Source organism: Sceloporus occidentalis, unplaced genomic scaffold, assembly GCF_023333645.1.
Source record: "Sceloporus occidentalis isolate IW3139 unplaced genomic scaffold, rSceOcc1.0.p SCAF_6, whole genome shotgun sequence".
Taxonomy (NCBI): Eukaryota; Metazoa; Chordata; class Lepidosauria; order Squamata; family Phrynosomatidae; genus Sceloporus; species Sceloporus occidentalis.
This window is the reverse complement of record NW_028316986.1, coordinates 65,866,353-65,882,325: the sequence shown is the minus strand read 5'-3', so window position 1 is coordinate 65,882,325 and position 15,973 is coordinate 65,866,353. Positions and strand designations below refer to the sequence as shown.

General features: G+C 38.1%; 1 protein-coding gene across 3 annotated transcripts in view; it reads right to left on the bottom strand.

The window, feature by feature from the left end:
* TARBP1 (tRNA guanosine 2 -O-methyltransferase TARBP1) overlaps nucleotides 1-15,973 on the bottom strand; it is a 46,284-nt gene that overhangs the window by 20,556 nt on the left and 9,755 nt on the right. For all 3 annotated transcript variants that reach the window (XR_016281728.1, XM_089529893.1, XM_089529895.1), the window contains exons 7-17: nucleotides 15,414-15,549; nucleotides 14,339-14,435; nucleotides 11,368-11,457; nucleotides 9,829-9,964; nucleotides 8,322-8,412; nucleotides 7,266-7,429; nucleotides 6,435-6,532; nucleotides 3,827-3,988; nucleotides 1,972-2,162; nucleotides 1,325-1,574; nucleotides 803-991 (exon numbers count right to left, since the gene is read on the bottom strand). Coding sequence is in view for 2 of the 3 variants with exons in the window: in XM_089529893.1 (XP_089386019.1) it covers nucleotides 803-991; nucleotides 1,325-1,574; nucleotides 1,972-2,162; nucleotides 3,827-3,988; nucleotides 6,435-6,532; nucleotides 7,266-7,429; nucleotides 8,322-8,412; nucleotides 9,829-9,964; nucleotides 11,368-11,457; nucleotides 14,339-14,435; nucleotides 15,414-15,549 (1,604 nt within the window). In the remaining variant the exon portion in view is untranslated. The remainder of the gene's footprint in view (nucleotides 1-802; nucleotides 992-1,324; nucleotides 1,575-1,971; nucleotides 2,163-3,826; nucleotides 3,989-6,434; nucleotides 6,533-7,265; nucleotides 7,430-8,321; nucleotides 8,413-9,828; nucleotides 9,965-11,367; nucleotides 11,458-14,338; nucleotides 14,436-15,413; nucleotides 15,550-15,973) is intronic.

Below are 15,973 nucleotides of genomic sequence, written 5' to 3'. Positions count from 1 at the left end.
TGGAGAGATGAGAAGGGAAGGTAGATAGGAATTATAGCAAGTATAAGTAAGTGAAGAAGGTGAGTGTAAGTAGTGAGGCTAAAGATAGAGAAGATAGAGAAGGGGTAGGATATGCAGATATCTAATAGTGGGAAGTTGTATAGGAAGGATTGTGAAAGGTACTATTCTAGAAGGGTACAGAAGGAAATGTTAGGGAAGTAAGAAGGAATACGAGTCGTTGATGCATGAAATTATTTGGATGTAAAGTAAGTGTGATAGTCTGTAAGTAGATGTAAGTAGTTGTATGTATATAGAAGGGGTACGTATGTATTGTGCTGCATGTATGTATGTATGTATGTATGTATGTATTGCATTGTAATTTTTCTTTCTTTATTAATAAAATAATTTTAAAAAAAAAAAAAAAAAAAAGATCAGTATTAAATTAAAGACAATGAGCCAATTCAGATGATTATATGTTGGCTCACTGAGGCAAGACATGAATAAGCAATGTTCTTAAACATATTGTATGTAAGCCACAATTAAACCAGAATTTTTTTAATTAAGCATCACTTCTCATCTTGTCTGAACCAGGAAACTATTTGCCAGTTTCAGAACAACTTTAGAAATGCACTTTCAAATACTGCTAAATATACTGATTTGTTTTAAAATCCATAATTCCAGGTTTTAATCTCATCACAGAGTGTAGAAAAGAAGTTGCATGTACAGGCAAGAAGTTAGGGAATCTAAGCCAAGATACAATCATCTGAATGTTGCCAACAAAAATAAAAAAATAAAGACTTAACAGCAGTTGAAAATATTTTACCTCTTTTATCTTTGAATATATGTGATTCTTGTTCTTTGCAGCAACAGCTAGAACTTGTGGCTCAAACACAAATTGAACAAAAGCTTTTAAATTAGGCCAAAATATCAGCTGTGTGTTGCTAAGAGAAGAGATTACTTTCCATGCTAAATCAAAAGCCTGTATGCACAGAGATTCAGAAGATTCCAGAAGCTAAACAATGGAAAAAAGAAACAATATTTAGATTTTAAAGAAAAATAAAATAAAAACTATAATATGGCCCTATACGGACAGGCCAAAATAAAGCTGCTTCAGGTCACTTTGGAGGTATGGTGTTTCAATGATGCATGCATCCCAAGAGTCTGGAAGCTGCACCAAAGCTGCACTCCAGTCCTTAGGACTGGAGTGTGGCTTTGGTGTGGCTTCTGGACTCTTAGGACGCATGCATCATTTAAACAGCATACTTGCAAAGTGACTCAAAGCAGCTTTATTTTGGCCTGTCTATATCAGGCCAAAAAAAAACCATACAAGATTTAAATTATTTACCTTGGGAACTAATATTTTCATGCAACGAAATACAGGTAGAACATGATCAGAAGGAAGAACTGTTATTGCTTCCAGTGCAGAGTGTAATGTTCTTGGGTACTTTTGCTCATCCAGAAAAAATTGTTCCAGATTTTGATCCTTAGAAATATTTTGATTGTTCAGAACAAAATTAAGACAAACCCACTGATCATGTATGAAACGTGCTACTATTTTCCCCCATCCTTGATAAGATGCAGTTTCCTCCAGAGAACTGTAAAAGTTAAAAAATATCTTTAGTTTATCAAAAAGGTTTTTTAATAGAAAAATTAAGACTACATATACACAAAAGGACTAAATCCATTATCTAATTACAAATAAGATCTATCAACAGCACTTCATTTACAGCACAAGCCAACAGACATTTACTGGAAGCATTATTCCTAGTAAGTGTCCTTATGGATCACAGTATTAGCTAAACCCTAACTGAAGTCCTTACCTACTAGGAACACATCAGGAACTGGAAAGTCAGAAAAATAAAGAAGTGTCTATGTTAATCTGCATTCCTTTAAAAGATTAAAATAGGAATTAAGAAAACAGATTTAAAAGTTAGAATATTGAAGTATTTATATAAATTTAAACATTGTTGAAATAAGTTATAAAATATATACCTGCTTTTTTCCATACAGGAAGGCTTCTTTAATACACAGCTAAGCTGAGTACAGGAAATAACTGTTTTTAGGGCATCAACGGATGGCAGAAATTCGAATTGAAGATCTGGTGTCTGATCAATAATTTCACAAACTGTGCTTAGGGATGCCAAGCTCACTACCTTCTGAATCTGTTTTCCAAGTTTTACCTCCTGAAATTAAAGATATAAAAATAATTTCTATGCCTAAAACCCAATAGACTGGTCTCCAATATAATACAAATAATAATAATAATAATAATAATAATAATAATACGAATAAAAGTATATTTTCCAAACTGAAATTACTGAACATTAAAAGATCAATTAGAATGAGCTAGACTTCCACTCACCCAAAAGTAGAATCCAGCAAAAGGAGATGCAATCTCTATTCTCCACTGCAGCCCTTCTAAAATCTGCCCTGAGGGCTAGAAGCTACACTGAAGAATATTTTGGCATGAGAGACTGCGGAGGTGTGGGGAAGGGGGAAAGAAACCCTACTGTGTCACATTTGGGAGATGATGAGCAAGCCAAACATATACTTAAACATACAAAGATTCAATTGTTAAAGCCCTTTCATCCCATAAGAAATAACACCACTTTTGATTTTTTTTAAAAATTCCCAAAGTGGTTCATAATATTACAAACCAAGAAAACCAACTCATTTAGCTTTCATGTTGCAAGGGGGACAAGTGGAGACAATGTTGCATAGTCCCCCTTTTCCATATCCAGCACATAAAGATATCAACTGCCATGTGGCTTTGTTAGATTAGTTTATCTACATGAGGAGGAAGCATGGTTTTCACTATTGGTAACAGGCTTTATATGGGATGAGCACATGGCTTGCATAATGAATGAAGGGAATTAAAATCTGGGCTGGAAGGGAAAAACTTCCCTGGAGAGTGGAAGAGATCCACTTTAGAAGGGAAGCGTGGAAGGGAAGCTTGTCAGAAAGGCACTGTTACTGTTTAATGCCAAATTCATGTGCGACCTATAAAAAGGCTTTTTAACAAGATATAAATCTTAAACATAATTGGCTGGATTCAGAGTTATATTTGATCCACTGCAATGAATGAGACTTTAGTGATGATTAATTGAAATTTAATTGATTTCAAGTACTTCAAGTATAATATTTCTGACAATGAGGTTAGATTAAAAAACATTTAATCTAATTTTCATCAACAGTCATGACATTATCTACTACACTGAAGCCCATTTGTAAAAAAAGATTAAAGTACTTGTAACCATATATTCCTGCTGCATTAGCAAGTGTTCTCGTTTTAAAATTTATTATTCAGAATTCAGATCCAAAGCTATAGCAAAGTTAACTGAGCATGTTACTTTCTATTCCCTTTTTGTAACTAAATACAGGCATTTGATGTTGGTTTGAAATGAAAGAACTAGCATCTGCCATATCACAATTTTTTTTTTTAAAAAACCACCTTTTTCAAAAGCAATTTGCCATGCGGTGGCGGGTTAGGAAGCTCATGAAATTAGTTTTATGGATCTTTAGATTCTGACCCATGTTTATTCATCTACAGTTATTTTATAAACAGAATTAGAAATGGATTTCTGACCATAGTTCTCTTCTCATTAACATTTCAGGACACTGAAAGAAGTATCAGCTTGATAAGTGAATTTGTAACATTCGAGACACTTTTGTGGTTTTCACCAGTAAATATATGTAGTGTCAGTTGATCTGAAAAGGAAAGGTGCACTTATTTCAGTGTTTTATAAATACTTCAAAGATAGTGTATGTAACACTACACTAAGCAGTTATATCTGTGTTGCATAAAGTTATTTGAGTCAGCTTCTTATATTAGGACTTTCAACATTACTTCTTCATAGCTCGTCTCCTGCAGATTGCAGAGGGAGGCATTTATCAGAGAAGAGATAAAACTGCCAACAGAGGATCCATTTTTCCATTCTTTCATTGAAGAGAAGCTTGTTATCTCCAATAACACCCCTAGATATAAATCACAGCGTTGCAGATCTGAAATCTGAAATGAAGGAATAAGTTATTAAAGACCTCCATTTAAAATGACAGACAGAAGAAAATGATGGAACAATAATTACTTTTAAAGTATAAGAATGAAAAGTAAATGAAAGTATTATAGTCTAAATCCAAAAAACTATTTGGTACATGCCCAGTAAGATTTTTGAGTCTCGATATTCCCCTCACACATCATGAATGATTTTTCAAAATGCTTCATTTCAAAATAGCATGGAAAGCCATTGGGATAAACCACATTTAGGGACTGAGCAGATGGGCCGAGGCGATTTACAGATGGGCCCTAGGGGGCGCCATTGTGCCGTGCTAGGATTGCCTCGGGGCGCTCCGCCCACATTAGACCTAACCCTAACACATGATGAGGGCATAATCATGGCAGCCTCCCGTCCACATGGGGGCCGCCATGATTATGTCACACGCGCGCTGCCTCCAAACAGAACTGCACGCGTGTGACGCCCTTGCACTGTCCCAGGCCGCTTATGGCAGCCTAGACACAGCACTAGGAGCTCCGAAACAGAGCTCCTTCTAGGGGAACGCCTCATTCCCGCAGCCACCAAACGGCTGCGGGAACGAAGCCAGGAGAAAGGGGCCAAGAGGCCCCTTTCTCTCCTGGCTGCGGCTCCCGGGGTGTCCTGGGGCATGAAGCCCCACGGACACCCCTTTTCAGGATCAGGGAGAAGTGGCATTTTGCTGCTTCCCCCTGGTCCTGAAAAGCGCCGGATCGGGGCCTTTGGGCTGCCGCTGTGGCTGCCCTGACCCCAATCCGTGCCTTAATTGAGTGGCTGCAGGCCGTCCCAAAGGGGCGGTCTGCATCCTGCCCAAGATAGCAAGGGCTGACCCTATGCAATTCTGGCCCAGGTGTTCATCTAGGTTGGTCCCTTGGTCAGGACGGGGATGGGTGGATGTTTACATATCTTTCCCATGCTGCCCGGAGACTCACTACTGGTGCACGCTCCTTATCTTGCTGCACCACCACTTCAATGGTAGCACACACACAGCGGTCACCACATCAGATGCCAAAATGGAGTGCCTGACTGCACCCACATGGCAAAGGGTCTCACATCACACGTGGTGAAGGAAGGCTTCATGGTAGGAGCAATGGTGCTGAATAGTCCTGAGATTTATAGTCTTAGCAAAACTTTGGTTTAGGCTGCAGCTAGCTTTAAAAATGCATAGGCCTTGTTGTGAGAATGGGTCACAGAAAGTTCTCCCTGTCCGTGATGGGACAGAGGGGAGGAGGGATGACATTCTAGAGCAAAAAGAGATTAGCAGTTCCTTGCGCCTCCCAGCACCTGGGATGTGATAAACAACTTGCTGAGTGGGCATGGGAATGTTCACCCCAGTTTTCTTGTCACAGACTCTGTAGGAACATGGTGCCATAATATATGCGCTAAGTTGGTGAAAAATAACAACATATAAGATGCTAGCAGACAAAGGGTCTTTGCCTCGCAGGGAAGCTTGCAGCACTGCATGGACGGGGGGAGGTGTGTCTCTGCCATAGTGTCTAGTGTTCCTCTTCTTGACAGGTTATCTTGTAGGAAGCAAGAATGTGTGTATGTCTTCCTTTGCTTTGTTTTTTATACTTACTTGTTGGGAACTGGAGGGTAGAATGGTGATTCTATGCTTTTATTCCTATCTTCTTTTTCCTAAATAAACAACCCTTCTAAGACCAGAAATGACTGATTATTTCATCAGCTTCATATCCAAACCCACAAATGCTTAACAGCTGGATAGGCAGTGAGTGTTACACCTGGCAGCTAGTGATTGAGATGTGTGTGTGATATCTTACGGCTGAGGCAGTGAGTGCAGTATCCATCAGCCAGGAGGGTTGCTGGGCAGTTGCCGGGCCTGAGTTGTGAGCATTTCCAGGTGCAGCAAGGTAAGGAGTGCAGGGGCTGTTTAAATAGCCAGGGGGTGTCCAAGGGTCAAACTGACCCGAGGTAAAGGCTGTTTATCACAAGGCTGGGCCAGACCCACTTGATCTATATTCCAGTCTTCCAGGATCTGGCACAATCCTGGCCCGAGGATTTGACCTGCATCATCTAAACAGGATGGCTCAAAGCCAGAGGAACATGGGTCTTTTTGCCCATGCTATAACCTTTTAGTCCTAAATAGCCATTTCTGTACTTCACTGGAGTCAAAGGTAATTGTTCTTCTCCTGCAGAAATTGTCAAAGGTTGCTAATAGAGCTCTGGTGCTTCCCCACCCTCTCTTTTGGCAAGCAGGCACAGATGCACTGAGAGACAACATGCCACAGATGTTTAGGTAATATAGTGCCCCCAATAACAGAACTCATCCTTTCCTCCACTTCCAACCCAGTTATACAAGCTCCAGAGTTTTCCTAATTTTAGATTGCCACCCATTATTCTAACAGTCTCAATATATCGAAGTTTGGCAATACTTTTTAATAGCTTCTGTCTACACGAAATACTCACTGTATTTAATTCATGTGCTGTAAGTCTTCTGAGCAGAAAATGCAGAATACTTTCTGTGGCAGACATAAGTGACTTCTGAAGAAGTGTTGTTATCCCATCTGTACAAAAATATGTTGTATTAAAATACCAGAATTGCATATTGCTCCCAAGCACAAAATACAAATCAGAGTGAACACACTGAACAACACAACTGCCACAAATAAAATGTATACCTGGTATATTGTACAAAACTGAAGCCAGAGCATGGGGTTCAATCCACTGAGGGAAAGCTTCTGTTAGATAAATGGATAAAATTGATTTCCCCCACCTTTGCAGTTCCTAACCCACCACCATCTACACTGGAGGGTCCTATCCTACCCTTGAAGATTTGGGAAGATTCACCCCTTTCCAAATTCCACTGACACTAGCCTTCCATCAGAAGAGGGACACAAGCAGAGTTCCATCCACATAACATACTTTTAAAATTAATAGTGAAATGTATTTTATATAGTCCCAATATCCAAGGCTCTAGTAGCTTTGTGGAAAATCCTAAATTTTACTGTCAAAATAAAAAAAAGTATCTTTGAAAATATTTATCATATTCCTAATTCTACACAGAAATAAAAAAAAATGCAATGCATATTTTCTTGTTCATACATCAAAGTTCTGTGTATATCTGTTAAGGATATTTTAACACCTTACCAAACACATCTTGAGTCTTTTGTGTTATCATTTGACTTGAACATGAATTAGTTTCCATATCAATTGTTACCGTCGGCTGCATGTACTGGTTTGTTACATCAATCATAAGAATAAAACTGACAAGAGCAACGTGCTGAAGGTACCACTAACCAGCTTGTGGACTGGACCATTTCCTTGAACAGGTCTGCAGCAATTTCAACAGCAGCTGTAGGCTTTTATCTGATTTCTGTGATGAGATGTATGGATTAGTGCCAAGTTTGAGCAAGACATCCAGTAGTGGGTTCAGAAGGGGCTTCAACTCAATCCATTCTGTTCTGGCATTACCCCAACACAAAGCAAATATTAAACACATAGGCATTAAAAACTGTTGACTTCAGGGTAGATGACACATTAATAAATATTAGCATGGAAGGTAGGTTATACATCTGCACCTCCCATACTGCATGAAGCAGAAGGTATCCCAGTTTACAGTAACTTTAGAGAGGGGAAGCAGTGTATCTGTTGCAACAAAAATGGCATGAGTCATGTGGCACCTTAAAGACTTAAGGCCTGAAGAGACGGGCAGGAGAGCACAGGCCAAACCCAAGCTATCCTGCCTAGTTCCGATGTGAGTCAGTCCCCAGGATGGCACTGCAATGGGTGGGTGTTTACATGCCTGTCTGCTGCTGTATCCTCAAGCTGCTGCTGCCGCCAAATACCCCTTACCTGCCCCCACCATCGCACCTTCTCTGAAAGCTCCTGTTGCAGCCCATAATAGTGGAAACAGGATGCCTAGCTACACTCACGTGGCCAGATAGCCCCATCTGATATTACAGGCTGTGATAAGGGTCTTCAGAAAAAATGTGAGGGCAGGTAAGGGGCTCACAGGGCTGTGTGGTGTGCTGGTTGTTACTGTGTAGTTTTCAAAAAACTCTGTCATAAACAGCACTGTAACAAGGGAGAGACCAATCTGGCCCTTTACACTGATGAGAGAAGAACAGTTGCAAGAAGCTGGTCTCCTTGCAGAACAAATGTTAATAAGAAATGAAATGAAATGAACTCTAAAACTATATTTAGTTTGCTTTTTTCCTTCTCCAACCCCAAACATTTTCCTATTATGTTGTGTCAGACAGCAAGCCCAAAGGCAGAAAATGACTTATTATTAATAAGAATCTGAAAGTCTTTTTGGCTTAAGAGTGGAGTAAAATTTCTTTGAACAATGCCTACCTGTGTTTTATATCTTCCACATCTGCAGCCAGAAAAATCATTGTAGCAACAAGTTTAGCATCAGACCAGTCTGGCATAAGGGAATCTTCTGCTAGTAGAAAAAAATATAATTTTAAAAATTAAATTTGAATGGGTGTTCATGGATACACATGTCTTAAGATATGTAATTCCATAATAAACTCTGTTATTTCATCATCAGCTCAACTGGAGCTCAACTATTTCCACTACAAGCAATGTGTTACATTTTAAAAGGCATTAAAATATTTTGAAGTCCACAAGAAATGTTATCTTAAACACACACAGAGGTATATGTACCACAAAAAATACAACCAGAAAGATTTTTAAAAGCATCAAAATTATTTATTAGATTGCTATGTTTTATCTGTTCAAGCAAGTAGCACCACACAGAATGGCTTCTGTGCTGGAATAGTGCAGCATGGCATTAGAGCCCCTTAATTAATAGAAAGAATTAGCAAATGACAAATAACCCTGTTCAAAATCTTCAGTATTTTAATCGTTTACCTTGCCCTGTTTCAGAACATGAGTGTAATCCTATTACCAGTTAAATCAGTGAACCATATACCAACTAAATTTAATGAGGGCCAAACCCCAGGCTATTAATACGTAATTAACAGGATCCAAAGAGCTACTTCATGTTTGCTGAAGGATTTGTGCATCCACTGGGACTTTTGCTATTTCTGCTTTGAACGATAGATGCATACACTATGTGATAGCACTGCTTCTCAGTTTCCTTTAGGACTCAAAGGTGTTTTGATAAGCTATTTTATTTTAAAAAAAAACCACCACCACCACTAATCCAAAACCACCTTTGGCATGTAGCTCTTTGCCTATCTCTTTGGTTCACAAAAAGAGATTTTCTTTAAATTAGGAAATGGCATGGCTTTGTACAAAGATCGGAACAGTGAAGCAGGCCACCCACAGGGCAGAGAACTTTGCGTAACTGGGGATTCCAGTAAGATGTGCAGAAAGACATTACTTTGAAAAAGAAAGAGAAGGAAAGCAAAGAAGACTGGTTGATGTGGTCAGAAACAGAATTTTAAATGCTTAAAATTTGATTCTACTTGTTAGACCAGCTTTATTTACTTATATTTATCTTAATAATCTAGTTTTCTTCCACAGAACTTTAGAGAGTACAGATGAGAGTTCTGATTAGTACAGATGGAATTTTCTATCTAACCAGACCCAAACTTGCGTGGCTACGTGAACCATCTTTCTAAATAAAATATTAGGATATAAATGGTGTGTGTTTGTTTTTAAAAAAGAAATAAGATGTCCAACCCTCTTTTTATCACAAACAAAATTTCATACATTAAAACATTAACCAAACGTTACTCCATAACAGTATTACATATCAGTCAATGAGTGTCCCAAACACTCTTATACAGTTCTTAACTTTGTAAAATGGGAATGGAACTATTTTACAAATTCTTTACTGCTTTATCACAAATCATTATTTACAATATAATACTATTTATACAATACTTACAACTGGCTGTAGGTGTTTTCAGATAATCTTCCACAAGAAATTGCACATGAACACTCAACAATGTTTTGTCTTGAGGCACGCTGAAGTTTAAAGCTTTTCGAAAGTGCATGTCATTTATACACATCCAGTCACAAAGCTAAGGGAGAAAAAGCTGAATTACTTTTGTGATCCATCACCATTCTTTGTTTTACAAAACAAATACAGCTATATTTGCCTACTTTCAAATGCAGGACATTTCACATTACAATCCAATTTTCTAAATCAAATAAATTAATTATCAATTTGTTCAAATATGAGCTAGTTTTAAGGCTTCAATTGCCAGCACATAGCTCAAAACTAAATACACATATTTTATTATTATTATTTATTATAAATATTTCACTCCATCCATTCTCCTCAGATACTGGGACAGGATACAAGCATAAAAAGCATAAAACCAATATAATTTTATACCACAACATAGGTTGGCTCAGTTGTCGTCCCCCACCTCTATTCATGGGGAGACATAGGTAAGGAATTAATGAATGAATAAATAAATAAATATTATTATTATTATTAATCTATGCTCTGATAAATTCATTAGATTACATGTGGCTTGACTATGAAGATGTACACAATTTTTTAATAAGTACAACATCAAGCCTCTAGAATTTTTATAAGGTCAGTTCATTTTGCCAAAACTATTTAGGCTTAAGGCAGTTTTGCCCACTGGCCACCTCTTCTGAACCCACATTAAGATGCTAGTGCTTTCCCTTGAAACATTAAGTGTCTGAAGACCCACATACTCCCATATCAGCCATTCTCCGTATTTCTTTACCACTGGAGTAACATCAAAAAGGGACTTATCTAGCAGTGAATCCCTAGCAATGGAACACCCTCCTGAAAAGGAGTGTGATTCTCACAATATATATCCTTTAACCACCCAGCAAAAAGATAAATACCTTTATTTATCCAGATGTTTTAATCTACTTTGCTAGTGGAAGCACTATTACTTTTAACATTTTACCTGCTGTCTCTATTTTGATGCACAGATTTGACTGTACTGCATTTTTACTTTCTGTTTACTGTCCTTAGAATTAATACTGCCTATGACATCACACAGACCTTTCCTGAATCCCCACAGGAGAGGCTTTTTAGGGGACTGCAGCAGAAAAGCAGGGGAGAAGATCACACGGTGCACGTGGGCTTCTTATCACATAGCACAGGATGCAATCCTTGATAATCAGATTAGATTTCTCTCAAACTAATAATATTTGCTCATTTAAAGAGAGCGGTTACCCTCCCAAGATCTCCAGCTACTCATCGGAAACTTGGGAAAGCAACGTCACTTCTCTTTCTCCAGCTACAGAAATGGAGCCAGGACAGCTGATGCCAGGTAGCCTCCTCAGCCAGCTCCCCTGGGCTAGAAAGCTGCTGACAGGGCAGGGTGTTTGAGAACTGAACAAACAAACAAACACCTCTATATGTGTGTGTGTGTAACTCAAGTAACATGCATATCACCAACAAGATTCTAGCCAATGTGTATTTTGTTGTTCTTACCTTTCTCCACAAAATAGTTCCTCTGCCTAATGACTCTTCTGGTCTCAGACATACAATGAAGTTTGAAATATCTGAAAGGGATACTTTCTCCTTTAAAAAAACCCAATTTAACTAAGATTAGAAACTAAGAAAACAAATATTAGCTTCTGTATTACATTTAAACATAGCATACTGTCACTTTACAAATTATAGTAAAAAGCAAATATGAGTCTTTTTATTTAACTGAAATAGAGACAAAAATTACAGCGATTGTTTAAAATTAATACAGTTAATTCTACATTTTAAAAACATGTTACCAAATAAGATTTTGTAAGGCACTGATTGTAACCATTGTAAAACTGAGTTAACTCAACATCAAGAAAAATGGACACTTCCTAATGAATTCTTCATCACAGCTGGGGGGGGGGGGGGGAGGCAATTTCAATTCAATTTTTGAAAAAATCTTTGAAGTTTCATTTAGCTGAGGTGATTTCAGATGTGAATACTACCAGTAACTTCACCTAAACACTGTCAATTTAGTTGAAACATGAAAGAGCCCAGAAGAGCATTCATTTCAGAATACTGCAGTTCAAGTGATCAAGCATATTCAAGTGAAGCAATGGATAATTTGCCTTCTGGCTAGTAATAGTAATGAGCATGTGCTTTCTCTTTCTCGATCCTTCTCTAAGGCCCTGTCTGGATGGACCAAATAAAACAGCTTTCCTTCCCCCCACACCATCCTCTTGGTGGGGAGCTCAAATGATGGCCCAGTCTCTGAGTTTGGCACAAGCAGTCCAGACAAGGTCCAGATGATCCAGCACCAAACCTGGGATGTACCCCTCTTAAAATTCTGTTTCAATACTAGGTGGCTGTTTAAAACACATCCCACATGCTGCCCACTGCAGTAGTGTCAACAGTGAGTCACTCACTCTGAAGTCAGAATGAGAAGCATAGCCATGTGATTGAGGCTGGGCACTCGTTCTGACCTCAGAGCGAGTGACTTGACAGTTGCGCCAGGCAACACAGCAGGACATATGTGCAAACAGCTGCCCCACATTGGAGTGGAGGACCCCACATAATGGGGAAAGGTGGGGGCAGGACAAGGATACTCAGGGCTGCTTCCAGAGCATTCAGACCCATGCAGACACCACCTGAGAGAGCTACCTTTCTTAAATTGGATTAATTAATAGAATCTGCCCATCTACCATTCCATTTGCCTGTTTGAGATGCAGTAACTGAACTGATTATTGGGTTATCAAAACTAAATTTGATCCATACCTTTAGGACACAATTTTCCATTGTCAATTAAAATAGCTGTTTAAAATATCATTTTCAACTGTCATATCCTCTGTGAACATGGATACTGGAATGAAAACTGTTACACATGTTCAGGGCACAATTCTTCAGTTCATGCTCAATACAGGTTGATTATTCCTTACCCACAATGCTTGGGACTGTTTTGGATATTCCCCCCCCCCTTTTTTTTTTTTTTTTTTGCATTTTGGAGTATTTGCATATACATAATGAAATATATACATAACCTGAAGCTAATTTATATATGTAACCTGAAGCTAATTCATTTTCGAGAAAGCAAGAACTATGTAGCAATCTGAGATCTTTCCAATGAGCTGTAACAATAACATGGTATAGGGAAACCATAGCTCCCTATACAAGCTGGCCCAAATTTTATGATCTTTGCAAGAGGGCTTTATCTCAGTCTTACCACCATCACAGGCACATTTGGCAAGGACATGGTAGAGAGTATTCTCAGCTGCTGTTTGCAGGGTTGTGAACTGCCTTCCACATGAGGTCCATTTAGCCCCTTCTCTACTCTCTTTCTTTTTTTATTTAGACAAGCCTTTGCTTTTTAATCACATGGCAGAAGACTGTTGGATATGATAAAATTTGTTTTTATCTTGTATTTTGTCAATTATCCTTTAATTCTATTTTAAACATTTTACATATGAATTTTTAAACAGAATTGTTTAATTTTTTAACTTTTGTAAAATAAATTTTAGCTAAATTCTTATTTTAAATTATTGTAAGCCACTCTGGGTTCAATGATGGGAGAAAGCAGGACATAAACTAACTAAATGACCCATGTTCATATATGGCATAATTCTGCATTTGAATTAACGAAGCAAGTCTGTTTTACTAAAGGGGAGGCGGAAGGAAAGAAACAAAATTTACCACAATACAGTCTCTTGAATTTGGTGTTTTACTAGTTTCCTGTTGTGGTGATATTTAATACAGTGATATAACTATTTAACAAAATGTAAGTACTAATTAAGAGCCAGTGTGGCATAGTAGTTTGAGTGCTAGACTATGACTCTGGAGACCAGGGTTCGATTGCCGCTCAGCCATGAAACCTACTGGGTGACCTTGGGCAAGTCACATGCTCTCAGCCTTAGGGGAAGGCAATGGCAAATCTCCTCTGAACAAATCTTGCCAAGAAAACCCCATGGTAGGTTTGCCTTAGGGTTGCCATAAGTTGGAAACGGCTTGAAGGCATACAACACACACACACACACAAGTGCAAATTAAAGTGCACAGAGATCAGAGTATGGCAAATTGGGTTTTTCAATCTATTTGTTTTCTATTTAATGTGTGAAGACACTAAAATACAGTAGGCCCTTCTTATACACGGATTTTTTATACATGGATTCAAGCATCCACGGTTTGAAAATGTTCAAAAAAAGTATAAATTTCAAATATCAAACCTTGATTTTCCATTTTTATAAGGGACACCATTTTGCTATGTCATTATATTTAATGGGACTTGAGCATCCATGGATTTTGTTATCCACGGGGGATCTTGGAACCAAACCCCAGCGTGTAACAAGGGTCCACTGTACTTTCTTTTTCAAAAAATTCTGTATTCTTAAATTTAGTGAGTAGCAAAGTTTTTCTATATAAGCTCTAGAAAAGTAATGATTTATATTCAGCAAAATACGTTTTCCAAAATGTAATGCAACTAAATATAAATACTTACAATATCTGTCAAAAGTATTGCTGCTTGAAGAAGATAACACTGGGCAGCTCCTCGTAGAAGAATCTGATGTGTGATCATAGTACACTGCAGGACATCTCTGCAAATGGATATGATATTGTGATGTCACAGGTTTGTATGTAAACATCTTGCTTAACATGAGGGAAGTAACTTTTGGTAACAGAGAGACAATGGAGTATTTAAGTAGATGCTGACAGGTGGAATGTTTGAGATTTCCATGGGACAGTTAGTGAATGACAGTTTGTGTGGTGTATGAAGTTCAGTTTTTGCCTAGCGTTTGAGACGAGTGCAGCTGAAGGTGTTTAATAAGGTCTGAGAGAGACTAAGGTTGGAGTGAGAGAAAGGAATTTTGAATTGAATGATTGGTAAAAGTGTGATGTAACTTGAGAGGAGAGTATGTGGTGTTTCTACTGCTATGTATAAATAACCTGCTGTTTTATGTTTAACTTCTATAAATAAACTTTTTTTTTGGTTTTTATATACTTTTGGCCACTGAAATCACTATCATTCTGAGAGCCTGGTTTCAGATAAGGTAGTGCCTCTGGTGGAAGCATTGAAAGTGGAAGGGGGAGGGTGTCCTGTTGAGGATAAATCCTCACAGGAACCTTGAGGACATTTAAACTGACCTCACAGTTGGTGTTACACAAGGAGGACAGAAGGAAGTCCTTACATGTAACAGAGGTGGTAGTGATCAGGGAAATTCTTCCCACTGTGTGTTTGAAGAGAATATTATGAAGGCTTCTCATCTGGTGGATAAGTGTAAAGATCCACACACTTAACCAGAGTTGTAGGATTGCCTGTTAAGAATCCTGACAGTTGGTAGTGCTAATGGGATGCCCCACACTTGCATCCAGTAGTGGGATGAAGTGCTGAACTCTCACATGAAGGGTGGAAGCTTCACTTTTGGTGGCAGTAGTGAATTACTCAAAAGTAAAGCTCACATTTAGTATAGGCAGCAGTGCAATGTAAGCAGAGATCCGCACAGATACACACTTTAAAAAATTAAACAATGAGCCAAGGGCTTAGAATATCATATATATACAACTCAGAACATTACCTCAGAGATAGAAGTCCTCCAACATCCAGAGCTCTGTATGGTGGAATATGTGCCAGAGCCATGGAGAAAAACAAAATGGGAACAGCACACCAGTGTCTATTGCTCATCTTCTGTATAAACTTTAACAAAAAAGTACCTTTAAAAAGAATTTTTTAAAAATTTTTTTACTAACAGATAGCAATTCTAACCTTAAATTTAATTTTTTTCAACAAAAATTTGGATTACATTCTTTAAATTCAGTTGCTCCCTTCAGCTAATCAGCCTGGATTCACCAACAAATTATTATTATTCCATTCCTAAGCACTGGAGTGCAGTTTTGGTGCAGCTTCCGGATTCTTAGGATGCATGCATCATTTAAACAGCATATCTCCAAAGAGACCTGAAGCAGCTTTATTTTGGCAGTCTGTAACAGGCCATACTTTGTCCATCCTTGTTCTAAGGCTTATAGAATATTTAAATGTGTAAATTTACAGTGCTTTATAAATAAAGGTTAATAATAATAATAATAAGACCAGCCCAGTAGATTTCCATGGCTGAGTGTGAATTTTAACTCTGGTTTT